The 23,018-nt window shown below is 35.5% G+C and overlaps 1 protein-coding gene across 1 annotated transcript in view; it reads left to right on the top strand.

Moving 5' to 3' along the window:
* UBR3 (ubiquitin protein ligase E3 component n-recognin 3) overlaps positions 1-23,018 on the top strand; it is a 120,285-nt gene that overhangs the window by 71,070 nt on the left and 26,197 nt on the right. Inside the window, exons 27-31 of the mRNA XM_082055473.1 lie at positions 2,997-3,107; positions 5,163-5,363; positions 6,177-6,313; positions 11,778-11,863; positions 22,262-22,367. Coding sequence (XP_081911599.1) covers positions 2,997-3,107; positions 5,163-5,363; positions 6,177-6,313; positions 11,778-11,863; positions 22,262-22,367 — 641 coding nt within the window. The remainder of the gene's footprint in view (positions 1-2,996; positions 3,108-5,162; positions 5,364-6,176; positions 6,314-11,777; positions 11,864-22,261; positions 22,368-23,018) is intronic.

The raw sequence follows: 23,018 nt of genomic DNA, 5'->3' as shown, positions 1-23,018 counted from the left end.
ATTCAGTGTGACCACACAATTGAGATGTAGTTTTGCTATCTTAGGTATTGCTTTCAAAACACCAGTTTTCTTGTGGCCATTCAGAAAATCTGATCAAGGAATTATTCTTAATCAAAGTATTTTTGGCAGCACAGAGTAAGTGGAAAGATTTCTTTTAACCTTTAACAGTTTTCTGAGCCACTACAGAGAAGGGGAGGATGAGTGGATGGGAAGGAGGGACCAGCAGAAGACTTCACCCCCTTCTGCTGAATCCTCAACTCTGCACAACATTACTGAAGTTCAATTTTACATTAATTGGTTATTTTCTGGTTTGCAGTTCTGTTAGCTGTTCTAAGCAGATTTTTGCATTTCTTCACAAAGCCACATTACAGCTTTTCATATTTAAATTTGAGTTCCAATTCTTGTTGCTTAACAGGACCTGTTCTCGTTTAGGCCTTTGTGAAAGTCTTGCCTGTGACTTTTCCTTGCTAGTGTCTAAAACAGCCTTGTAAAATAATATATAACTCTTCTGAGAAATCATTCTAGGGGAGAAGAATATGTAACCTGTGACCCTGAATTAGCTCCTGTAGACTAGTCTTGGGCAACATACTAGTTCTTAGGCAGATCTAACTAAATAATCAACCTTTAGAAGCTTTAAAGAGGAGAAACTGGCTGTTTTTACTCTGACATGATGGCTAGCTTTCTCATAATCTGTCATGCACAGGTAACTGAAATTTGCCAACTGCAACCAAGCTTGCTTATGTAGAGTAGATTAATTTAGAATGAATTTCATAACTGATATAGTTTAAAAAAGCAGCAGTGTTTTTAGAAAAACATCTTCTCCTGAGGCAAGTATTATACATTTCCTTGCTAGAAAGTAAAACTTTTGAAGATGTAAGCAGGAAATTATTTCTGAGTGAAAGTTCAGAAAGAATTTGTGAACAAGCTTTTCTTCTTTTGATATTGATGATGTTTATTGTTTCAACTACTTATTATATTTTCATACCAAAGCGATTAAAAATATTGAAGCAATACTGTAGCTTTATTTTTACATGTTTGCATACTACAAATGGAAGGAGTTCCAAGCAAAATGTTTCTCAAAAACTTCAACTCACTGTACTGTGTATTTCCCTTTTTTGTGCAGTAACACTACCAAAAGATTGATCTAAAATACACTGTGATGCAATGAGCAAATGCATCCTGCTTCGAAAATTCTAGTCCTGGTTCAAACAGTGGAATTTAGCTATCTTTGCTTTCAAGTTTCCAGGTCACTACTGTGTTAAAAAATGTCTCTGCATGAAAGAACTAATCCTTAAATTTTTTCTGGGATAAAAATGGAAACATCTGTTAGTGTCTTGAGTGTCTTGTTCAGATGAGCTAAGCAACAGGAAGTCCTTTTATTTATTAACTGTGTCCTTCCTCTAACAACAGATTGCATGAGGCAAGAGAATAATTTCACTTAGATGTGAAAATTCTAAGTTACAGAACATGATTTAGCTTATTCTACTAGAAGAACAAAATAATATTCAAAGGCTACATGGTATATACAGATTGGGCAAACCAGGCTCATTATTTCCCTAGAGACTCCTTTTGGACTTTCTAGGCTGAAATTCGATGCTTGCTGTCAGTCAGGGAGTAGAGTTCTTGCCCAGTAAAGGAAAAATCATTGAAAGTGGTTATTTTTAGTATGGAGAGGTATAACTAGGGATTAGGAGATAAAACTTCATATACTGGATTGATAGGACTATTTTCAGAATGACATGGTACTCTGTAACCCATAACTCAATACAGGTGTGTTCCATCCCAAGCCTGTGGCTGGCTTTGGACACTCATTTCTGAACTAAAGAGTAATAGAGTAAAGCCTTTCTGGAAGGACTTTGGGGTTGTGTCTTTCTTCTTTTGCAAAAGAAAAATACATGCAATAAATAATGCTTTTCCTGAATGAAACTTTTGTCCTGGGGGTGCTTATCCATGTGCATCATACAACCGTGCCTTACTAATACTGTAACCTACTCAATCATGCAGAAACCAGCAGGAGAAAAATTAAGTTTTCCTTGTTCTGTGGCCTGAGAGGGTCATAGGACATTATGAATGTCAGGTTGAGGCAAGCTGAACAGGAGCATGTCTTGTAGCTGGAATTTGTATTAGGTTGGTGCAAAAGTGATTGTGGTTTTGGACCTTGAATTTTAAATCATCGTGACTGGGCTCAAACACAGCTTTATTGATCAAAATAGGAACCATTACAATCAACACACTTTTGCCAATGAGAAATAAGTTTGTTTTACTCCTGTAGCATAAAAATCTGTGCTTCGGGATTTGACGAACTCTTGGAAAGCATTTTTTTGCACCCTGCTGGTTGTTGAAAGCATTTTCCCTGCAAAAAGTTGTCAAGATGCTTGAAGAAGTGGTAGTCAGCTGGCAAGAGGTCAGGTGAATACGATGGATGAGCCAAACTTTTGTAGCCCAATCCCTTCAACTTTTGAAGCATCGGGTGTTGTCGTAGAGAAGAACCGGGCCCTTTCTGTTGTCCAATGCCAGCTGCAGGCATTGCAGTTTTTGATGCATCTCATCAATTTGCTGAGCAGATGTCTCAGATGTGATGGTTTCGCCAGGATTCAGAAAGCTGCGATCTTGCTATTTTGGTTACATACAAAACTGAATGAAATGTGTTGGAGCAGTATGTTGCCCGTGTACATGGGATAACTTGTACTTTTGGAACACATGGTAGAGGCAGAGCCATCTTCATGCTGATGCAAGAGGTTCTTTAAAGAGGTCATTTTACAAAGAGATAAAAACTGCCGAAGTGTAACTTAAGTGTTTGGCTGTTTTTTGGAAAGAATAGTATAATGGCAGCCATGTAAGTTAGTGTAAGTAAACACTTATAATTTTTTTTCTTTATTTCCACAATACATGTCTCTTAATTATTTAGCATGCAAATAAATATATATATATAAAATCTTAAGTTGTGTTGAATACCTTTATAACTTTATATATATTGTTTTTTATTACTGTTTTAGAGTTCCTGCCTGCAAGCAGTGTCAATAGGCTGGGAAGGAGGTGTTTATGTACAAACTTGTGGTCACACTTTACACATAGATTGTCACAAATCTTACATGGAATCTTTACGAGTAAGTACAAGTAAAGATCATATTTTTTAATTGTAATCTGAACTGTTCTTAGTGAAATCAATTGGATTTATGCTGTTCAGAGAAAGAAAGATTGGGTTTTCATTAATGGACAAGATGTTATGTTTCAAGGACAGTAGATACTAAATCTCTTGTTACATCTTGACATTATTAACAAAAGTACTTTGCTTTCAGAAGAAACACTGGACTAAATTAATCCTGTTCTTAAAAATTAAATCACTGGGTGTTGTTTTTTTCTGGTGTGCATCTTCAGGTAAAGCATTTCTAACACTTTTCATTTCTGTTTCATAGATTCTTATTTTGATGTTTAATGTGTGTTTATAAATTACAGGGAAACTGAAGAAAAATGAGGCATTTTACAAATATGAGCTACTCTTGGTTAATTCTTAATATGAAAATTGTGGTACAAAAAGTTAGATTTTTATCTCTAGTTCTGTATGCTAAATATGTTATATACATGCAGTTTGGAGAAACGAGTTAAAATAGTTTAACTCTTGTGAATTATGCTTTTTTTTTTTTTTTGTTCTCCCTGGAAAATACTGTTGGGAAATTACTGCTATATATGGTTTAAAAATACATTTTGTTAGTTAAACCTCAATAATTGTTGGCTAGAAAAGACATCCACTTATTTTCACATGCTCTGGGTAAACAGGGTAGGATGGATGTTGCTTGACCTGCCTCAACCTTCTGCAGCCCAATTGCAGATCCCTGAATGGCACCAGAGAACATTACCACAAGCTCAGTGGCAGAAGTCATCAGGTTTTAAGCAATCATTTCTTTCTGTGTTATAGTATTTAGTGTAGTAAAATAAAGACTAAATGGTGACTTCTCGCATATGAAACTGCTTTTGAATTTTTAAAAAATTTTTTTTACTTTTAGTTTTTCATAAACTTTGTTGATTTGTTTCCATTTTGAGAAAAAAACTATGAGCAATTCTTTGGTATTTACCTCTAGAGAAACTGGAAACTGTTCCGCCTTTATTTGATCCCATGATGAATTGTTCTTTTCCATACGACTGTAAAGATGCTTTCAGGGGTAATTGTGCTATCAAGATAATTAAGCAGAATCTGGGCTTTCGTCGTGGTAGAATCTCATTTTGCAGAATCTTGAAAAGTAACCTTTTGCATCATTTAGACACCGAAGTCCCTTTTCTGGTGGATTCTCACCTAAAGTCGAAAGAAACTCTTATTCTATCTCATAGTATTTGTGGGATTTCTAGATTGTTTAAGTGAAGTTTTGTGTGTATTTGCTTGTATTACTACTACCTAGATGAGTGCATAATAATTTTATCATTCTTAGTACCAAAATAATTTATGTAGACTTGTATTCATCTGGATAAACCAATTCTTTTTACATAACACAATCAGATATCAACATCCAGAAAGGTATGTAAAAGGAAGCTCACCAGAATGCCTCACCATTTGGGGCTGCTTGCTTGAAGTTTGAGTTCTAGTCACTGTTAACGTAGCCGTTCTCTTCTCCCAGGAGGGGAAAACTGTTGAGGCAATTCGTAAAGCTGAAGCAAGGCTGCTTGTTGGTAACAGGAGCACTTGGGAGATGTCCCTGTTTCCCAACACCTGCTTCTGTGTTCATTTTTCTGACCTTCATGATAAAGAAGAAATAATCAGGGTTTTTGTTATGCTACCCTTGAATGGCTACTTGATAAGGTTTTTCAGGCTTTACTCTGAAAATAAAATTGCCTCTTGATAAATTAAAAGATCTTATCAAGGGAGTCTCAAACTTTATGGGAATTGGTAAAATAAGACAACATGTCAAATGTTCGGAATATCCCATTGAAATATTTCTGGTTCATTATGGGGATATTGTTGACAATGAGGAGTAATTCAAATTAGGAAAATTATTTGAGTTGGAGGATTGTAAGAGAGTCTTTTTCACTAAAAAGAGGAACTATTCTAATTATTCTTTTCTTACAGTTTTTGTTTTTAGGCTTTGTTCTTTGGCTATACACATAGAATACCAAACTAAAAATTATAATGTTTTGCAAATTTCAGCTACATCTTCTTTATTTTCTTCTAGAATGACCAGGTCCTCCAGGGTTTTTCAGTGGACAAAGGAGAATTTACCTGTCCCCTCTGTAGGCAGTTTGCTAACAGTGTTCTTCCTTGTTATCCTGGAAACAACACGGAAAGAAGCCTGTGGCAAAGTCATAGCAACAAGTGTATGCAAGATCTTGTACAAGAGGTGGAAGATCTTCAAGAACAGCTGGGAACTTTCCCAGTAAGCATCAGTGTAAGGCAGAAAGATCCTTGTTAATTTGCCTCTACCTTTCATTTTTTACGTTTTGTTGCATATGTGACCTCTTAGAAACTTGACAACCTGGTAAACTTCATTTTCTTCTGACGTGGAAGACAGCATAATCTTTTTTTAATATATAGAAATTTTAAATATTTACAGAACTTTTTGCACTACCTACTAAAAATAAGCAATTTAAAAGCTATGAGAAAATGTGATTAATATAAATTTTTATGGAACACATACCCACTTCTCTCCATAGTAGCTTACATATTATAGAATTGAACCATGTAATATAAATTTCATTTCTCATGTCTTTACAATGTAAAAACACCAATATCCTTGTAACTGGAAGCTGTGTAAAGAATGTCTATTAAGATCATTTTAAGGTATGGATTATTTGTTTTACAGAAAGAGCAGTTTTCAGATGCTCATGTATTACAAAGTTTCATGAGGTCTTTCTGAAATATATTCCATTAAATTTTGCTAGCCTTCCACTCTTGACAGAGATACCTTGTGTTATTTTTGTGTATTTGTGCAATGCAAATATATTTCAAAATAACACAAGCAGTAAGATTCCTGAACTTGACAAAGCAGTAATGTTTTCGTATTCAGAAAAAATCAGAATAACTCAGAATATTTTAACCCTTCTGTGAGACAGAATACTGGCTTTTAATGTGTATTTTTTCATAACCTGCAAATGTGTTTTTGTAAACCTGAAAGTGCTATGCTTTGCAATCAGCTATTGCATTTCTTCAGGTCAAATTAGCTAATCTTCTTTTGTGTCTTTGTTCATAGTCTGAAACCAATCTCAGTAAAGAAATGGAATCCGTAATGAAAGATATAAAAAGTACCACACAGAAGAAGTATACGGATTATAGTAAGAGTCCTGGATCACCTGACAACGATTTTCTATTTATGTATTCAGTAGCCAGGTAGGTATGTTTTTCTATTTTTATGTTTCTCACTAAACTTACCAGATAGTTTTCTTCTTAAAAAAAAAAAAACAACCATCCTCTCCTAAAAGTACTTTTTGAGTACTTAGTACATCAAGGTTACATTTTTCTGGTTTTCAATTGGAGACATATGCAAGATGGAAAAATGTGCCTCTCAGTTCATTTTTCGTATATGCGGCAGTGGCACAAAAGATGGAGAAGATTTTGTCTCATGCTTATTTAGTTTTCTTCTTTATTCATGGTTTTGATTTTCATATATCAGAAATTTACCTTGAATTTCTTTTTCCGCCTTCCTTTCCCAAACTGTCCAGTCTCCTCTACTACCATTTACCAGAATGAGATTATTTATGTGTCACTGCCATATTGCTGGTTTTTAAGTCACAAAGTATTTTTAATCTCTGCATCATACATTAGTTTTATTTACTTAAAGGAGGATCACAGAAAGAGCCTTTTCTACATCAGCAACCAGAAATCTCTCATCATGTGAATAAGTCTTGTAAAAAAGTGTCAAAGCTGTCAGCATTTTCTCTGTGATGTTTGATTCCAGTTTTACAGCTGTCAGTGCCACAGACACTGTCTCCAAGAAAATCAAACAGTACCTCCTCCCATTTATGCCATTGATGTTCACATTTACTGTAACACAGGGCTTTCCCATATGAAGATGTTGAAATACTCATTAAGCAAGTAATTTTCTAAACTCTGACTTACTGAGGCCTGCAGGACAGGTGCTGACTGCAGAGAAAGTACAAGCACACAAGTTATATCATCTAGTAGCATTTTTTACTACAGTTTTATAAACTCCAGTTGCTGAGTATCTTTAGTCTATAAGCAGTTGAAAATATTCAAGACTTGGCTCAGCACTTGCTGGATATCAAATCTAAAGCTCAGCTTTTGATAGAAAGGTAGACGATCTGATCTCCAAACTTCTCTTCCAATGTGTATTATTGTATAATTTTATTAGTAGCAATATATAGCTGTCTTCTTCAAAAGTATCTTAACTGTGCCTTCATTAAGAAGAGCAATTAAATTTTATACATAGCAAATTAGAAGATTATTCTACATTATTTTAAGTGGTATATGCTATAAAAAGATAAATAATGTTGAGATTTTTAGCAACGATGTAGTTGGTCAATACAATTTAATATCCTTCAAAAAATAAAAATGACACAAAATTAGTATTTCCCATATAAAAATATGATTACTTGTAACCATAACTTGACATGTCATTTAAGGTACAAAAGTGATGTTATAATATATTTCTGGGTGTAATGCCATAGAATTTTTAAAATGCTATCTAAACACATGTTAAATATATCTATATTTTATTATTTTTATATTAACACCGTAAGCTCAAGATCTTTGTTTTCATTCCAAGAGTAAAAAATAGCTCCAACCAGAACAGCATTTGATTGTCACCTGCATCGTTGTGACCTCTTCTTGTTAGATTAAGACTGGTGTCAGCAATTTTCCCTTTAACTGTGGCTGAAAGGTTTCAAGTGTTGGATCCAGCCTTCTATGTTATTACCGTAACTCATAAGATCACTTGTGAGGGTGCCTGGCAGATCCACTACAAAATGGTTAATTTCTCTTGCCTTTCAATTCAGCAATCCACATTTACAGGCTTCTATTACTTGATAATTACATAGAAACTACAGGTTTTAAAAAAAATCTTTTAAAGTAGCCTTAGAGTTTGTATTTGTGGAAATAAATGTGTAACTGAGCTGGTCATCTCCCAGAGTGAGTTTTCTTTGCATGATTTTAGTACGTCTTGTTTAAGTAACCGAACTATGGACTATCCACAATTAGATTACAGAATTATTTAATTGCTTTCTGGAAGTTATTCCTGTCATTCAGCCTGTTTCTTCCTTACTTCCATCCAATTATTTTTGAGGTAATGATATTCTTGTGTTCCTTACCAAGCAGTTACCTAGTTTCTAGTTTCATGTATTCTGAAACATTTCATTGTTTTTGGTTAGACTATCTACAGCTGTTACTCATGTCTTCCTGGTATTTAATCTAACATGCAGATAAGGTGGTCAAGATGATAAGTAGCCATTGTTTAAATAAAGCATGTGAACGCAATGATATTTTTATTGACTCTATATCTTTGTAAGAGAATTAGACACTCTTAATCTTCTTATAAGTCATGTTCCATTTTCAATCAGAAAATGACATCACCTGCAGTCTTCTGAAAAGCTGCTAGTGTACAGCCGGAGGCCAGCTTTGAACTGGATTTCCACATGCTGGAACGGGAATACTACTGGTTAAACAAGATGTAGCCACTTGCTGCAGCTTATGCTTTCTGCTTCAGGAAAATGGGAACTTACTTTTCGTCACTTTTGCTTACCCAGCCAGATGTCACTGGTAGCAGAGAAAAGAAGTTACAAGCACATGCTGGCCCCTGTCTGCTTTCCTGGCCAATGAGGCACTCAGGGTCTTGACATCCTGATTTCCACAGACAGCTGGAAGAGCAGCTCCTTGGCTACCTCCCCTATCCTGCCAGTCTTACCTTGTTAAACATACGCCCTTCTTGTATGCAGCCCTCCTTGTCTTTGCTGACATTTATGAGATTAGTATAGTGTGTCATTCACAAATCACGTGTGCCTAGCTTTAATTTTAATAGCTCCACATTGGTAACATTGATGACTCCCATTTGTGGCAGCATCTTGGAGGACTGTTTCTGTGTCGCATGGCAATAGGTCTCATTGTCTCTGTAAACAAAGCTGTTGTTTTTGCTGTCAGCTGTGTACAGACTAATATAAGAACCTTGTGTTCTTTCCTTCCAGTTTGTGTTCCAGTTTGTGTCTCAGTGTCTAATTTTTTTTATGTATATGTTGTCTTTGTAAAGTAAAATGGAAAAAATGGTAGTGCTTTCCTTGATTATTCTGTCCTAGTAGAAAGGGGAGGTCCATCCAAACATGTTCTCTTTCTGGAAAGGGCATTGCATTGTGATTTCCCCCTACTCTGTCCTGACATGAATTATAAGAAATACACAGTCACCCTTCCCACTCGCAATGTGTTGCTTTAATGGAAGCCCACAAGAAGGGATAAAGTAAGGCTGATTTTTTTTGTCAGAAGTCTGTACAGCTGAGCAAAAATCCATCTTCTTAGTTTTTTTTCTGTGAGTGAGGAAGATAAAGCCAGTGTTCTACAAAATCTTTTGCTCCAATGAATGACACAAAGATTTCTAGATAAAGAAAACAGTCACTCATGTAGATTTTTCTTTCTCCTTCTCTTTCCTTCATGTTGAGGGGGCTGAGAGAGCTAAGGGTGCTTTTGGAGACCACTCTGTGTTCCAGTCTTCTATGACATGCCCCAGGGTTTTTCTTCATTGATGAGAGCATAGACACTGAGAGCTCTGCTTTTCTTCAGTAGAGGGCAGATGCTACTCAGATCCTCAAAGTAGAAGGGAGCTTGAATTGAGGAGCTTCAATAGTCTCCCTCAAAAATGAGTCAGGGCTGTACCCGATGTAGAACGTTTTGTAAAGGACAAGTGTTCAGTTTCACAGAAGATGCTTTCCCTACTGTGCATTTTTATGCCAAAGTTTAGGTATATTTTGGGATACCTCAGAGGAAAAGGCTAATGTTTACATTTCCAAGAAAGCTGAACTATAACCTGCCGTTTTTGATGAGGTGGGCCAGTCAACAAAGCAGTGTGGGAGGTGAGAGTTGGTATGATACATGTGATGGAATGTATGTTTCCAGGTATCTCTCTCTTTACATTGATTATAGAAAAAAGTACTATATAACACCTCGTACGTATCAAGAAGGGATTTTTCAGAATTGTCTCTGAGGTTATTTTTTTTAAATTGTACATATTTTTTGGTGAAAGGAAATGTAAAATTCTAGATCTAGAAAGTTGTTCTTAGACATTCAGGTAGTGTTTTTGATTTAAATCTTAATTATCTTGGTTTTAAGGGAAGACTGCCATTAATTTTGTTCTACAAATTAGTTATCAGAAGGTTTGTAGAAACGGTTTTCCTTTATTCCTGCAATGAACGAGCACATGCTGATCTACAGTTGCTATTTTGTCCACTAATATGAAATCCCTGTCCCTGCTTCCTTGCTGGTAGATTTTTAGAAGTTCAGTGAGCACTGTAAATCGCCTGAAGAGTGGAAAATTCCCCTGTCACACAGATGCCCTTATCAGCAGCTACCAGATGGAGCTCTGAGCAGGCACATTATCAATGTTAAATTGCCTTTTCTGAGTAGAGAGGATTAAAGCGTTCCTTCAGAAATGGGTGGCATAGGCTGCAAATTCAGGGATAGCAATATTCTGAAATGTTACTATTTTAAAAGCATATGAAAGTATCTTAACAAACACTGCACATAAAAATGTATTATTCTTTCAAACCGATAAAACTAAAATTCTTAAAAAATAATTTGTTTTGCATAAAATAGTCATCCTGTAGTTTCTTCTTAAATATATGGGGGGGGGTGTCCTTAGCTTAGATATATTATGTGCCTAAAATTCTAGAATAGATTTTCATACGCATTAAGTCACATTATATTGAACCTAAAATTGTTTGAGATTTAGTTAAAGGACAAATAGGTTTAGGCTGAGCTTTGTAGTTTGGATTATATTAGCAAAATAACATTTTAGAATATGATTGTATAATTATATTCCTTTATTTTAATTCATGGAATATATGTTGACTTACTAAAACAAACTCTCAGAGAACATAATGTAAATTGTTTGCTCAAAGACTTGGGGGTAAAAGATAATGCAATACTGAAACATCCAATTCCAAAATTAAACAAAGCTATCGAATTTGGCCTAAACAATTGGTGCCTAAGTATCAGGTTCCAATAATACTAAGCAAGCAAGCATCAGTGTGACACAGAGATTCAGTGACACAACTCCTGTTTCATACTAATGAGCTGCAGTGAATACCAGCGTTTCATTCAGAATTAACCTCCAAGGCTTTTATTAACTAACTTATCTATAAAGGTCAGTGCTTCCATTATAATTTAGACTGTTTTCATACTTAGTTACTTGATGGCTTATCCATTGTACTGTTTGTTTAGAGCAAAACAAAAGCCCTGCCAATGAAGAGAACACTTTTCAGACATATCTGATTGATTTAAATTTAGCCGATCTGTATATTGTCTTTTCAGATTTGCACATAAATTGACTTATTATCAATGAGTTGTGTGTGCATACAGAAAAAAAGCCTCAGAACTAACAATTTTTTATTCTTCAATCACAACTACAGCAGCTCTCTTAATATAGTACTTGCTAATCAAACCACTTTAAATCACATATGGCAATAAATTGATAAAGTTTGTTTTATTCTGAGTCATAGTTTAGCAGTATCTCCCATTAAAGGTTAGTTCACAGCATTCTTTCATTTAGTGTAGGCTGGGATTTTGTGGTGACTCTTGTGTCCGTAGAAGCTTGAACAATGCTGTTCTGTTCAACAGTGTAATGTTCTTCTTGCAGAACAAACTTGGAACTTGAGCTGGTCCATCGAGGAGGCAATTTATGTTCAGGAGGTGCAAGCACAGCTGGGAAAAGATCATGTTTAAGTAAGTTTTCTGTTATGAAGTGCAATATAAATTATTAGAATACTGAATAAAAGTGTCTAGATTTTTTCCTAACTTTTTCTAAATTATGTCAAGATTTTCTTTTATGAGCCTTTTTTACTGCCATAATGAGTCTTTGGCTTTTGTTGCAATTTGAGAGATCCAAAATGTAATTTGCACAAAATATTCATTAGAGCTGTTCGTGTGTTGTGGGTATAATCTATTTAGAAATCAATTGTGGGAGTATCCATGTAATATCTTTTTAAAATTTCCCATTTTTATTAGTAAAACTAGAAGTATTTTAGGGGTAACTCAGCAAAGCGTTGTTTCACCTTCACTGTTGCTAGTAATAGGAAAGAAATTTGTTTTTCCTAGTGCTAATGTAGCTCATGACTAGGTCTCATACTTAGGAATCTGCAGCTACCTTGTCCTGTGTCTTTAATTTCCCTGGTTCTTTCATTGACATGAGAGTTTTAGAAATTTTCTTTGGTAAAAGCTCTTAAATCTTCATTGTTCAGAAACCTGTAATATTTGGCAAATAAAGCACTTTTGGTTGACAGAAGTGCTTTTTTTGTAACATGAAATCTAGTCTTTTACTGGAATATAAACATTAGGAATGGACATTTTCTTTTGTCTGGAAAAATTGGAAAGCCTGCCAGAATACTACTACTACTACTACTACTACTAATGTTTGTTTAAATCAAGTTCATACATCATCGGGACAGATTCAGTAGTAAAAATGTCAGAAAGCTCGGGAACACCTCTGCCTTTTGGTACATGAATTGTGGGTGATGCTTTCCTCATCATTTGCAGTGATGAGCTGCCAAAGAAATCCCAGCACGTGCTATGCTGTCCACATCCGCTAGGATAAGAGCCTTCCGTTCCTGCCAGGAGATGCAGTTCAATTGATTTCATTCATGTGTTGTGATTTGCGAGTAGTTTTAAATCCCACTGCACATTGTCTTCCCCTGCCATGATTATCTCCCTTTTACAGCAGAGCAAGAAAACTGTGTGTGTTAAAAGAACATTGCTAGATCACTGTTTGCAAATTTGAAGCTTTTAATAAAATCAAGGCTCTACAGATAACTTCTACTTGGATTACAATATATTAATTGTATGTTCACCTAGTAAGATGCACACTTTCTATCTGAATTTTAGCAACGTAGTCAATGTGTTGCCTGTTTCACAGGCACGTTATTTGGAAGACTCTGATGAGCAGCTTAGGGTGGAGATTTCAGCTTAAAATTCTAAAGTCTTTGAAACAGTTAAAGTGAAAAAATGTATAATAACTTTACATATGATGAGAGTGTACCCCTGTTTTCACATGGCTTTACTAGCCATGTAAGATTTTTATAAGTTTTGACATTTTGAAGGATAGAAGAATGTATGCAGGGAAGCAGCCTGTAATCTGTAAGGTCGTATTTTTATCTTACTGCTAGCTTTTCAAAGTCAAGAGATTTCAGCTTCTTGGTATTATATTTTTTTCAAGATAAAAGTGGCATCAAGTACATTAATTATATCTTAAAACCCTGTGGAATTTTTGATGTCATATCAGTTTCAAATTTGCGTTGCATGTACCTATTTAAAACCTATATATATGTGTGTGTGTGTGTGTATATATATATATGTAAAGTAATGTTTTTTTCTCATGGTGCTTTATCAGCAACTAATGTCAGTAAGTGCTGGAAGATTGTGACTTTGCAGAGAATGGTTGAATCACAGAGTGCTGGGAATCTTCCTCGGTGTTCATCTATAGAGCTTCATTATTTCTATTTGAACTATATCAGTTGACACCAAGAGAGGAACTACCTCAAAGTAGTTATTGTTTGATTGGGGGTTTTAAGGAAAAAAAAAAAAAGAGAGAGAGAAAGAAAGACACAAAGTGCTTTGTATAATACAGGGTTTAATTTTTTTCTTATACTTACCACACCATCCCTTCAACCTCATCTTACATAAAGAAGGGCTGTTACATACTTAGGACCTGGTTTTAAAAGGCAGCTATACCTTTTGTTGACAGCCAGTGAAAAGATCAGTCTGGATTTTTAATAACTATTCCTCAAGTCTTGAAATGCATGAAGAACACTGTAATCATAGGAGGAATTTCTTTTTGGAGAACTACAAAATTAGAAATTATATATGAAGAATATCTCCACTAGAGAATTGTCTTACGCTGGATTGTTACTTCAACAAAACAAACAAACTTAAGTTCTGTTTAAATTCATATCTCATACCTATTTTTCCAGCAATTTTACTGTTCTGTGTGTCTCAGAAAATGAACCAGTGTTTTCTGTTCAACACAATAGATTACTGGAACAAACTAAACTTAGAGAAAGTTGAAGATACTTACCACACTTGAAGTAGGAAAAACGTCTTCTTAAGAAGAAGCTTTAAGTAGGACTATGTCGACTATTCTTTTTAAAAATACAACTCAGTTTACAAAATTTAAAATATTTATGAAATAGATCACATTTTGGTAGCAGCAAATCATCTGTGCATTAGTTGTCTATATAAAGAGTAAAATAATCCAGTAAGGAAAACTTCATTTTAAATCCTTGTCGTCAGACTAGTGTGTGTATTTAAACAGAATAAATTATTGTCCCCATTATGTGATTTGGCTGTTTTCATGTACTTGCACACAAGAGCTTAATCTGGAATTGGGAGAGCATTTCTTATAATAGAAAATCATGTTGATGATTTTTTTGTTGTTGTTGTTTTTAACATAAGATTTCTTGTTGTTTCTACTTATAATACATTGCATATTATTTGTTTACTATTTTTCTTTCTTAAACTGTTTTGTAATCTTGGTATTGAGTGTGTCACACATGGCAATAGTGCTTTTTCCTTAGGCAGTTGCGTTACTTTAAGGATTCTAGTGCATATTTCTGATGAAGGGGTAGGGACAGCATTTAACTGCAATGCACCTGCTTTCATTCACACTTCTGGGTGAAATGGTAAATTTTCTCATTTAGGTCTAAATCAGCCATATTGTTGGTTGTAGTTTCTGCTTTGCACTTCAGAAGAATTGAAGAAGGTGCTTAAAGCTTTCAGGTGAAAGGTACTATGTCTGTGAATGTGCTGTTGCTTTAAACAGCATGGAGACATAAATGTCATCTATTAATTGTTAAAATGTTCACACGCTGGTTGTGTTCTGTATTGGTTTTGTAAAATGGTTATGTAGCAAACTAGTCGTGTTCAATCTTGCATTAAAATGGGCTCATTTTTAATATAAGGTAATGGCATTCTTCTGGAACAGACCTGTATGGTACTGCCATTCAGTGTTATGGTATTTAGTATTGGATGTTAGGCTAAATATGACTAGTGGGAGCAGAATTACTTTTCCATATATAGCAGGATTTGTTTTAACTAAACCATTACATGATTATATGAGTTTTCTTCAGTGCCCCTTCCATATTGATGCATTTAGAGATAAAAAAATTGTACTTCATTAGATAAATATTCTAGAATAGATTTTATTTTCTTTCCGTACTGATTTCTTTTTCCAAGAGGTAATCCTGCTTTTAAAGTTTCACTTAAAACGTACCTTCAACTTCTTCATTGTCCTATGCAGTGAGGAAAGAATGATTTTAAAAATCCATACCCTATCTAGAACTTGAAGACTATTTTGTTAAAGTCTTGCGTGCACAGGATTGAAATGGCTTTTGTTTTTTGAATGTCATTCATATCAGGTCCAGCAGAAGTATTCTAAAATATATTTGGTTTTCTTATGTGCAAGGTAATGAGGTGTCTCTCTTGTGATTAAGCGCACTGCTCTGTATTAGTCTTGTAACAACTGTGAAGTTGGGTGATTAGATATTGCAGAAAACAGAATGTGTTGTCCCAGGTGAGCTGCTACAGCCAGAAGCGTCAGCGAGGATGGTGGGAGCAAACAGGTCAAGAGCTGTTTCAGTAGCTCGCACCAGCAGGGCAGCTGCTCTTGGGAAGTAAAATTAAGAATGATTAATGTAGCTGTTAGCGTTGGTGATTGAGTCTGTGCGAGAAGACTGATGAAGAAAATTTGGCTGTAAAATTGCCATTTCAAGGTTTAAAGTTTTGTATGTGTGTTTGCATGAGTGTGTGTTACTGAAGAGTATCCAACCAAAAATGGAAATAGAGCCTTCTTAAAAATCAAGTCCTATTTTGAGGACCTTATTACACTTTTAGAGTCTGTGGCCTTGAAAATCTTCTTGGGTTTAGGGGATAATGATGATATATAACAATTGTACAGGTCTTACTTCTCTCTTTTATAAAGTATAAGAGATCTGATGTTTAGCTTTTTGTTTTCAATGTTATCGTATTTGTAGAACAGCTTCAGAACATAATATTATAAGGCTGAATAAGAAAGACTTCTCTGAATGACCTTTGTATCTTTAACTTGAGTATGTAAATGTTATAATCTAGTCTTTTCTTCCTTTAAACTTTTAAATAGTTGTTCTTTCTTTCTGGCTGCTTTCTTCTCTCTTTTTTTTTTTTTTTTTTTTAATTTTTCCCTTTGTAATAAGGATAGGATTAGGGTTTGTTTGGGAAGCTTTAAATATTCTATCACCTTGTCCTCTGGCTTCAGTTTCCCTGTATAGCAACTTCTTATCCATATGTTTCCCACAGATAGCAGAGTCTGGCATTTCAGCATGAGCTGCATTAATTGAAAAGGCTGTTAATTTACAAGTGGACATCAAAGAAGTATTTAAGACTTGTGTAAACTCACCTTAAAAATATTTTCAGCACCTTCGTAACTTCTGTGATGGTTCTAACCATTGAGAAATGGTATTGTTCCATTGTTTCTTTTTTTCTCCTTTCTCTTTTTTGCTCGCTTCTCCTTTTTTCTCTTTTCTCCTTTCTTCTTTTTTCTCCTCATGTTCATCTGAAGTCTGTGTTTTGCATTTGTAGATGGCTCAGCAGTGTGATCTGTCTTGATTATAATGTTAGTATCAATTTAATCTGTGCTTTTAGTGTTCATGTCAGCACAGCAAGTCACCTTGACATGATGTGTTTTCTAAGCTCTTCCTGCCCTTTCCATATAATTTTTTCAATCACATTGATAGTCATGGCTGTCTCCATTTTATCAGTATTGCCGGTGATACTTGGAAACACTAAGTATGGTTTGTTCCCATAGGAAGAATTAATAATTGCTCAGTTGCAACTGTTTCCCTCTTGTAATCTAATAATGTGAATATGGTTGCAAAGATTCCTACCAAGCTCACTGCAGCCACTGAAAATCAGAAAGATAAAAGTAGTTTTCAGGAATGCTGTTTGCCTTGGAACAGTGGGTTTCCATGGTTGATTGGTTTGGGCTTTTTGGTTTGGTTTTGTGGAGGTTTTTTTGTATAATTTTTTAATTAGGAGCTGGCAATCTGCAGATCTTTGGTGCCCATCCATTCACCCTAACTTTGAAAAGGCGTTTTTTCTCACCAACAGATGATCATAACTATTTCCTGGAAAGCTTGGTATAGTGTTCATTCCTAGCCTGGGAGAGAAAAAGATAGATAGTTAGAATTCTATTGCTAAAGTTGATTTTATACGCCACTACATTTGATATTGAGGATAATTAGCTGCTTCATCAACAATTAAGGCTTAAGATTTTGTAAAGACTGCTCATGTCTTAATGCCTTAATAGGCTTTTCCTGATCTTCACATTTTTTTTCTTCATTGATTCCAATCTACTGGATCAGTGATGAATGAGAATATGCTGTCAGCAGGTTTTTGCAGCTGCTGTTGCTAAGTGGACTATATAAAGCTCTACAAGGAGAAATATGAATCCTCAGTCTCCTTATTAACTATCACTTCCCATCTGGTTGCTTTTTGTTATAATCTACGTTCTTCCTGATAGTCCCAGCAAGCTTTGGGAGAAGGAGGGCATGAGGTCTCTAGTCTGGTAAAATCTTCACACAGCAGTTGAGACAAGGATGTTTTCCATCCCACTTGCAGTGATTGCTGTGTCACTGTGTTTTGTGATCTTTCGACATTGTAAATATGAATACTAATCACTTGAATGAAAAAAGACTGGTTCAAAAGAGCAAAGTAGAGATTTTCATGACCACGGTATGTTATTTATGTCCTTCTAAAACATAAATATGAGAGATACTGGGCAATAAACACGTCATCCAGACTTTTGCAATCAAAATAAAGTCAGCTAATTCCTTAGTTTTCTTTGTCATTGTTATCACAGTACATTGCTATACATTGCAGAAGTGGAATTAATAGCAGAAAAAAAAATGTAACTCTGCTTTCAACTTTAAATTGAGAGTTTACAGTTCAGAGACTGGAAAAAAGATAGAAGAAGAAAAGGCATCAAAACTCACGTAGAAATTTGAGATCACTTTGGCAAAGACTAAACCAGGATTACTAGTGAAACCAAAACTTAAATGTGCATGGAACTTCCTGGATCACTCATTTTTGTCAGTTCAATATGGCATTTTTTGTAAGTTCTGCTGTTCATCTATCAAATCCCTATCTGGTTGTGTCTCTGAATCTAGTCATCTTTTGTGCTGTGCATACTATGCTAGACATGAAAAGAGCTGTGAAATCTCCTTTATCTACTCCTGTTCTGTGCACTTGGGTGTAGCAGATGATTTTTAAGAGCTTTGTCAAGATCTGTAAAATCGGTGTGCTTTAATACTAGAAATAGTAAAGAAGGCATCTGCAGGTGCAGGCAGTGTAGGCAGTGTGGATCTGTAGACAAAATACCAGTTTTCTTTAGTTTTTTATGAGAGGAACAGCATTAGAACATTTTCTCGAAGAGCTTCAGTCCCCGTGCAAAGACAGGCTCTTCTCCTTTGAGATGCTCTTTTCAAAGGGCCAATTCCAACTGAGTTCATTGCTCCTCTCTCACAACAGGATAACCCTGAGGAGTAGAGCTGGTGTAGGAAGAGTTGAAAAGAATGTGTACTAAGATCAGCAGTGGATGGAAAAAGTAGATTTATTTTCTTAATTTTTAGAAATACAATTAGAAGGGCTAATATGAAGTTAAAGCTAATGTCTAACTGGTGATCTAAATTATTCTGTTAGTGTTTTATATAAGCTGTACATGTGTTCTGTGGAAAACAAAGGCCATCTGAATAAGCTGGGAGAATTGAGGCAGTGCTGGTTCAATGTAGGCAACATTTGAGTCATGAGAACATGTTTTGAAGCCAGTGATAATCTTGCCCACTTAAATGCCTAAATCTTGCATCCTGCCAGGCCCCTGATGACTTGCAGCCATAGGTTATATTGTGCATTAAAATGTTGTGATTTTTTTTAATATTTATTCAGTTTCACTGGGTCCAGCCTGTCTCAAATATTATGAAGTCGTTAGGAGAGGAGGACCATATTTAAATTATTTTCAGTTTACTTCTCATAATTTGTTATGAATAAACCTCTAATTCTCATTTTATTGTGACTTCATAATTATAATCCTCAAGTTTTGCCACTGCTGTGCTTTCTAAAATTAATATTCTTCTGCCAAGTTTTGTTGAGAATGTTATTTTGGAGACTCTGAGCTACAGCCACATCCTGTCCACACCTTACAAAGGTGGGTTGTCCTGGAGACAGTTTGCCATCAGTGATGCTGTGACCAGTGCAGGGGTTTGGAATGCCTGGTGGCCTTTGTTTCCATTCTTCACCAGAGTAGGCAAGGTAGTTGGTTGTGGGCCCTTGTCGTGTTGATGTCTTGCTGCTACTTGTTTCTTGTGAGGTTTGTGTTGTTTTAAAGTGTATTTTAAAGCTTGAAAGAGGGGTATAAGGAAATGGGAGGATATTCTGCATGCTTGTGTTTTGGAAAGATGCATTCACACAAACACACAGGCAAAAAACACTCTGATATTCATTTGTCCCAAGGCAGATTTCTGCTAGTCCCTCAAGTGTAAGAATGTGGTCAAGAACCAAGCACTAAGAAGTTGCCAGTTCCAGGTTTTTGGTGCTCTGGGGTTTTCCTTGGCTTTCTCTAATACTCCATAATCATAGTAAATTTGCGGTAAAGCAGTTGGAGTCACTGTGGTGTGGAACAGAAGAATGTGAAGAAATTAAACCTTTGTTTCTTCCTCTGATTAGTCCTTAGTTTTTGCTGATTGTTGCCAATCTTGTCAGAAAGACGAGGACGGATCAGAGCTCAGCGTGGCTGCCGTGGGAGGCAGCAGCTGCCAGACCTATGTTCCTGGGGGACCAGTGCTGCTCCTTGCTTGCCCTGGCTCTAGAACCAAGCCTGGCTACGCCGTGTTGGCTGAAAGTCAATTAATAAAAAATATTTCATAAAAAATCATTGTTATCATATCTTATTACCTACTTCCTAGCTTTACGTTTGCATGCTAAACACATTTTCTTGTGAAGGCGTGATAGCTGCCTTCACAGACAAAAAAAATACTGTCTTACAAGACTGCTAAACTCAATATTTTCTGTTCAGATTCAGTCAATGTTAGAATGTATCTTGATTCCATAAATGTTACACACTTAGAGATTAGAAATAAATTCTCCAGTGCAAGAATTTGATGCTTGCCTGCCTAATTTTGTATTAGTAAAAGCTCAGGAAAATAGCCATTGAAGGAACAGAGTGTTAATTAATTATGTAAAGCTTTTCTTTTTTTTTTTTTTTTTAAATAGTTGTCCATTTCTGTTTCAGGCAAGGAGCAGTTCAGAAAAAAAATTCCATTCCTTTTAGTGGCAGAGAGGCAAGAGGGAAGGAACACAAATACTTTTTAATGGGTTTCATTAAAAATAAAACCATACTGGCATTTTTTTTTTTTTTATTACTTTGATGAGATATCAGTATATTTTCAGGGTTTTGAAGTTGGTCAGCAAAGCAGTGTTTTGCTAGAATCTCTTGCCAGGAGAAAAAATGACTGATTTTGTCCTCATTGACTGTTTTTATTCAGCAAGCAGGTGACAGCAATCATTTCCAATGCCATCTACATCTCCAATTATTTTACAAACCCCAGGAGCTAATTACAGCCCTCAGGCTCTGGCAGTCAGCTGACTTCATCATGCGACATTTTTGGCCATTGCATACCTCTGAGTAATTGTCTATTTATGAAAAATAAATTAATAGCTGCTATTTCTACTTAAAAGAGAGGACCTGTGAGTGAGTGTGTAGGTTGAGCAAGTGGGTTGTAGAGAGAGGGGAGAGAGATGATGAGAGCAGGAAGCAAAGGGGTCAATTGAAAGCATAAAAGGGGGATGGGGGGAAGAGGAATTTAAAATGAAAGGGAGGAAGGCAGCAGTGTCCCAGAAAATTGAACAGGAGGAAGAAACATGGCAGCAAATAGCAAGATACAGTGTGATAAGAGGAAAAAAGTGAGAAAAATCACGGGAAACAGTATTTTAAAATATGATTGTAGTATAAACCTATGAAGACAGAGATGTTTTTTCTAATCTGTAACTGTATTATAGGCACAGAAAAAGAAATTAAATCTGAGATTCTTATTGCAAATACCTCTCTGAAAACGCTGTCAACAGAGATGGTGCCTACTGCCTTAGATTGCTTAAGGGAAGAAAGGATTAGATGTTATCTTTATTTGTATTGGTCATATGATTCATAGAGAAATGAAAACTGTGCATTTTAATATCGGATACTAGAATAATGTACATAAATAATAAACGAAGCATCCTTGGTTCAAACGGTTCTAGAAGTGTTTTGCAAATTATACTTTTGATACAGTAGATATACAGAACATTTTAAATTGAGTATCCACAAACTTTGCCTGCAGCTTGTGTAGATAAATCTTTGCCGTTATAAAGACTGTTGCTACTTTAGTGTCATTGTGGTGTGGTCCAACATTTCCCTTTTTTTCTCTCTGAATATTTACCTACAAAATAACCTTATGAAGGCAGATGGAATAATAACCTTTTAAGGATGACGAACCAAAGGGATCCTGCTATAGGCCAGAACTTCTGGCAACTTTAGGTTAATTTCAGATATGTTGTGCACAGAACTCAGCTGTGAGAGAGAGGAATAAAAGCTATGTGAGAAGTGTATCAGTCTCTGTTTAGAAGAGATGTTGAGGAAATCACAGCTTCTGGCATAAACTGGAGAGGGAAGTGAAGGGGGCGTAGAACCATAGAAACATGACAGCATATGAAACAGGATTTTAAAAAATACCTGTAATTAAGTATGTGGAACTGTTGTTTTAGCGAGCACAAAAACAACTGAGTTCTGTTTGAAGCTTTCTAGACAGCCTTTCTGTTTCAGAATTTCAGGAGATAAAACAGTATTTTTTTGCAAACATGCATGTGTTCACAGCCTTCTATTGAAACTTTACTTATCTTCAAAACCTTAAAAAAAATAAATTTAAAAATATGCTTGTTAGGCTTCCAGCTTATTTGGAATGAGATGGCAGACTTTTCAGGATCTTATAAAGCAAAGGGTGGCAACTTAATGTAAAATATTTAATATTTATTGTACTTAATCATCATCGATCTGTTTTCTTTACCTTTCAGATCAGCTGTTTCACGTGTTGGCCATGCACATGCGCCTCTACAGTATAGACTCCGCGTACAATCCTTGGAGAAAACTCACCCAGCTGATGCAGGATAAAAATTCAGAGCAAGTATTTTAATTTACCCAATGTCACTTTTACCTTGTGAAAGAAACATCCTAGCATTGGGACTTTGGGTAACTTTCTGTCTTAATTTAAATTCTCTGTGAGGTAGTCTGGTGAACCTAAAATCTAAAAATTTTATGTATTTGGAAAAATAATTTTTCAAATTTCTTTTACATAAAGTCTGACACATTCTCGTTTTCAGTTGAAGCTTAAATATATCCCTTGTAAGCTTAAGCACATGCAAATCTAATAGGATTGGGTAAGTGGGTAAGTGCACTTCTGTTCTTGGTACAGATGCTAGACAAAATTTACATCGAGATTAAGTGCATAAATAGGTTATTGAAAGTTGGGCAGTGGCTAACAGCTGTTACAGAAATAACATAAGTAGGCCTGATATATCACAGAATTGCTGGGCTTGGAAGGGACTTCTGGAGATCATCTAGTCCAACCCACCTGCTGAAGCAGGTTCACCTGGAGCAGGTTGCACAGGAACGTGTCCAGGCAGTTTTTGAATGTCTCCAGAGAAGGAGACTCAAATAATACTATTTGAAGCTAAAAATTTTCATCATGCTTCTTACATTAAACAAGTTATTTACCTGAGTTTGCTTTGAAAACATTAACCTTATATACACAGCTGTACAAGTATTAACAAT

The sequence above is a fragment of the Streptopelia decaocto genome, assembly GCF_964273445.1.
Source record: "Streptopelia decaocto genome assembly, chromosome: 6".
NCBI lineage: Eukaryota > Metazoa > Chordata > Aves > Columbiformes > Columbidae > Streptopelia > Streptopelia decaocto.
This window is presented reverse-complemented; position numbering and strand designations above follow the sequence as displayed.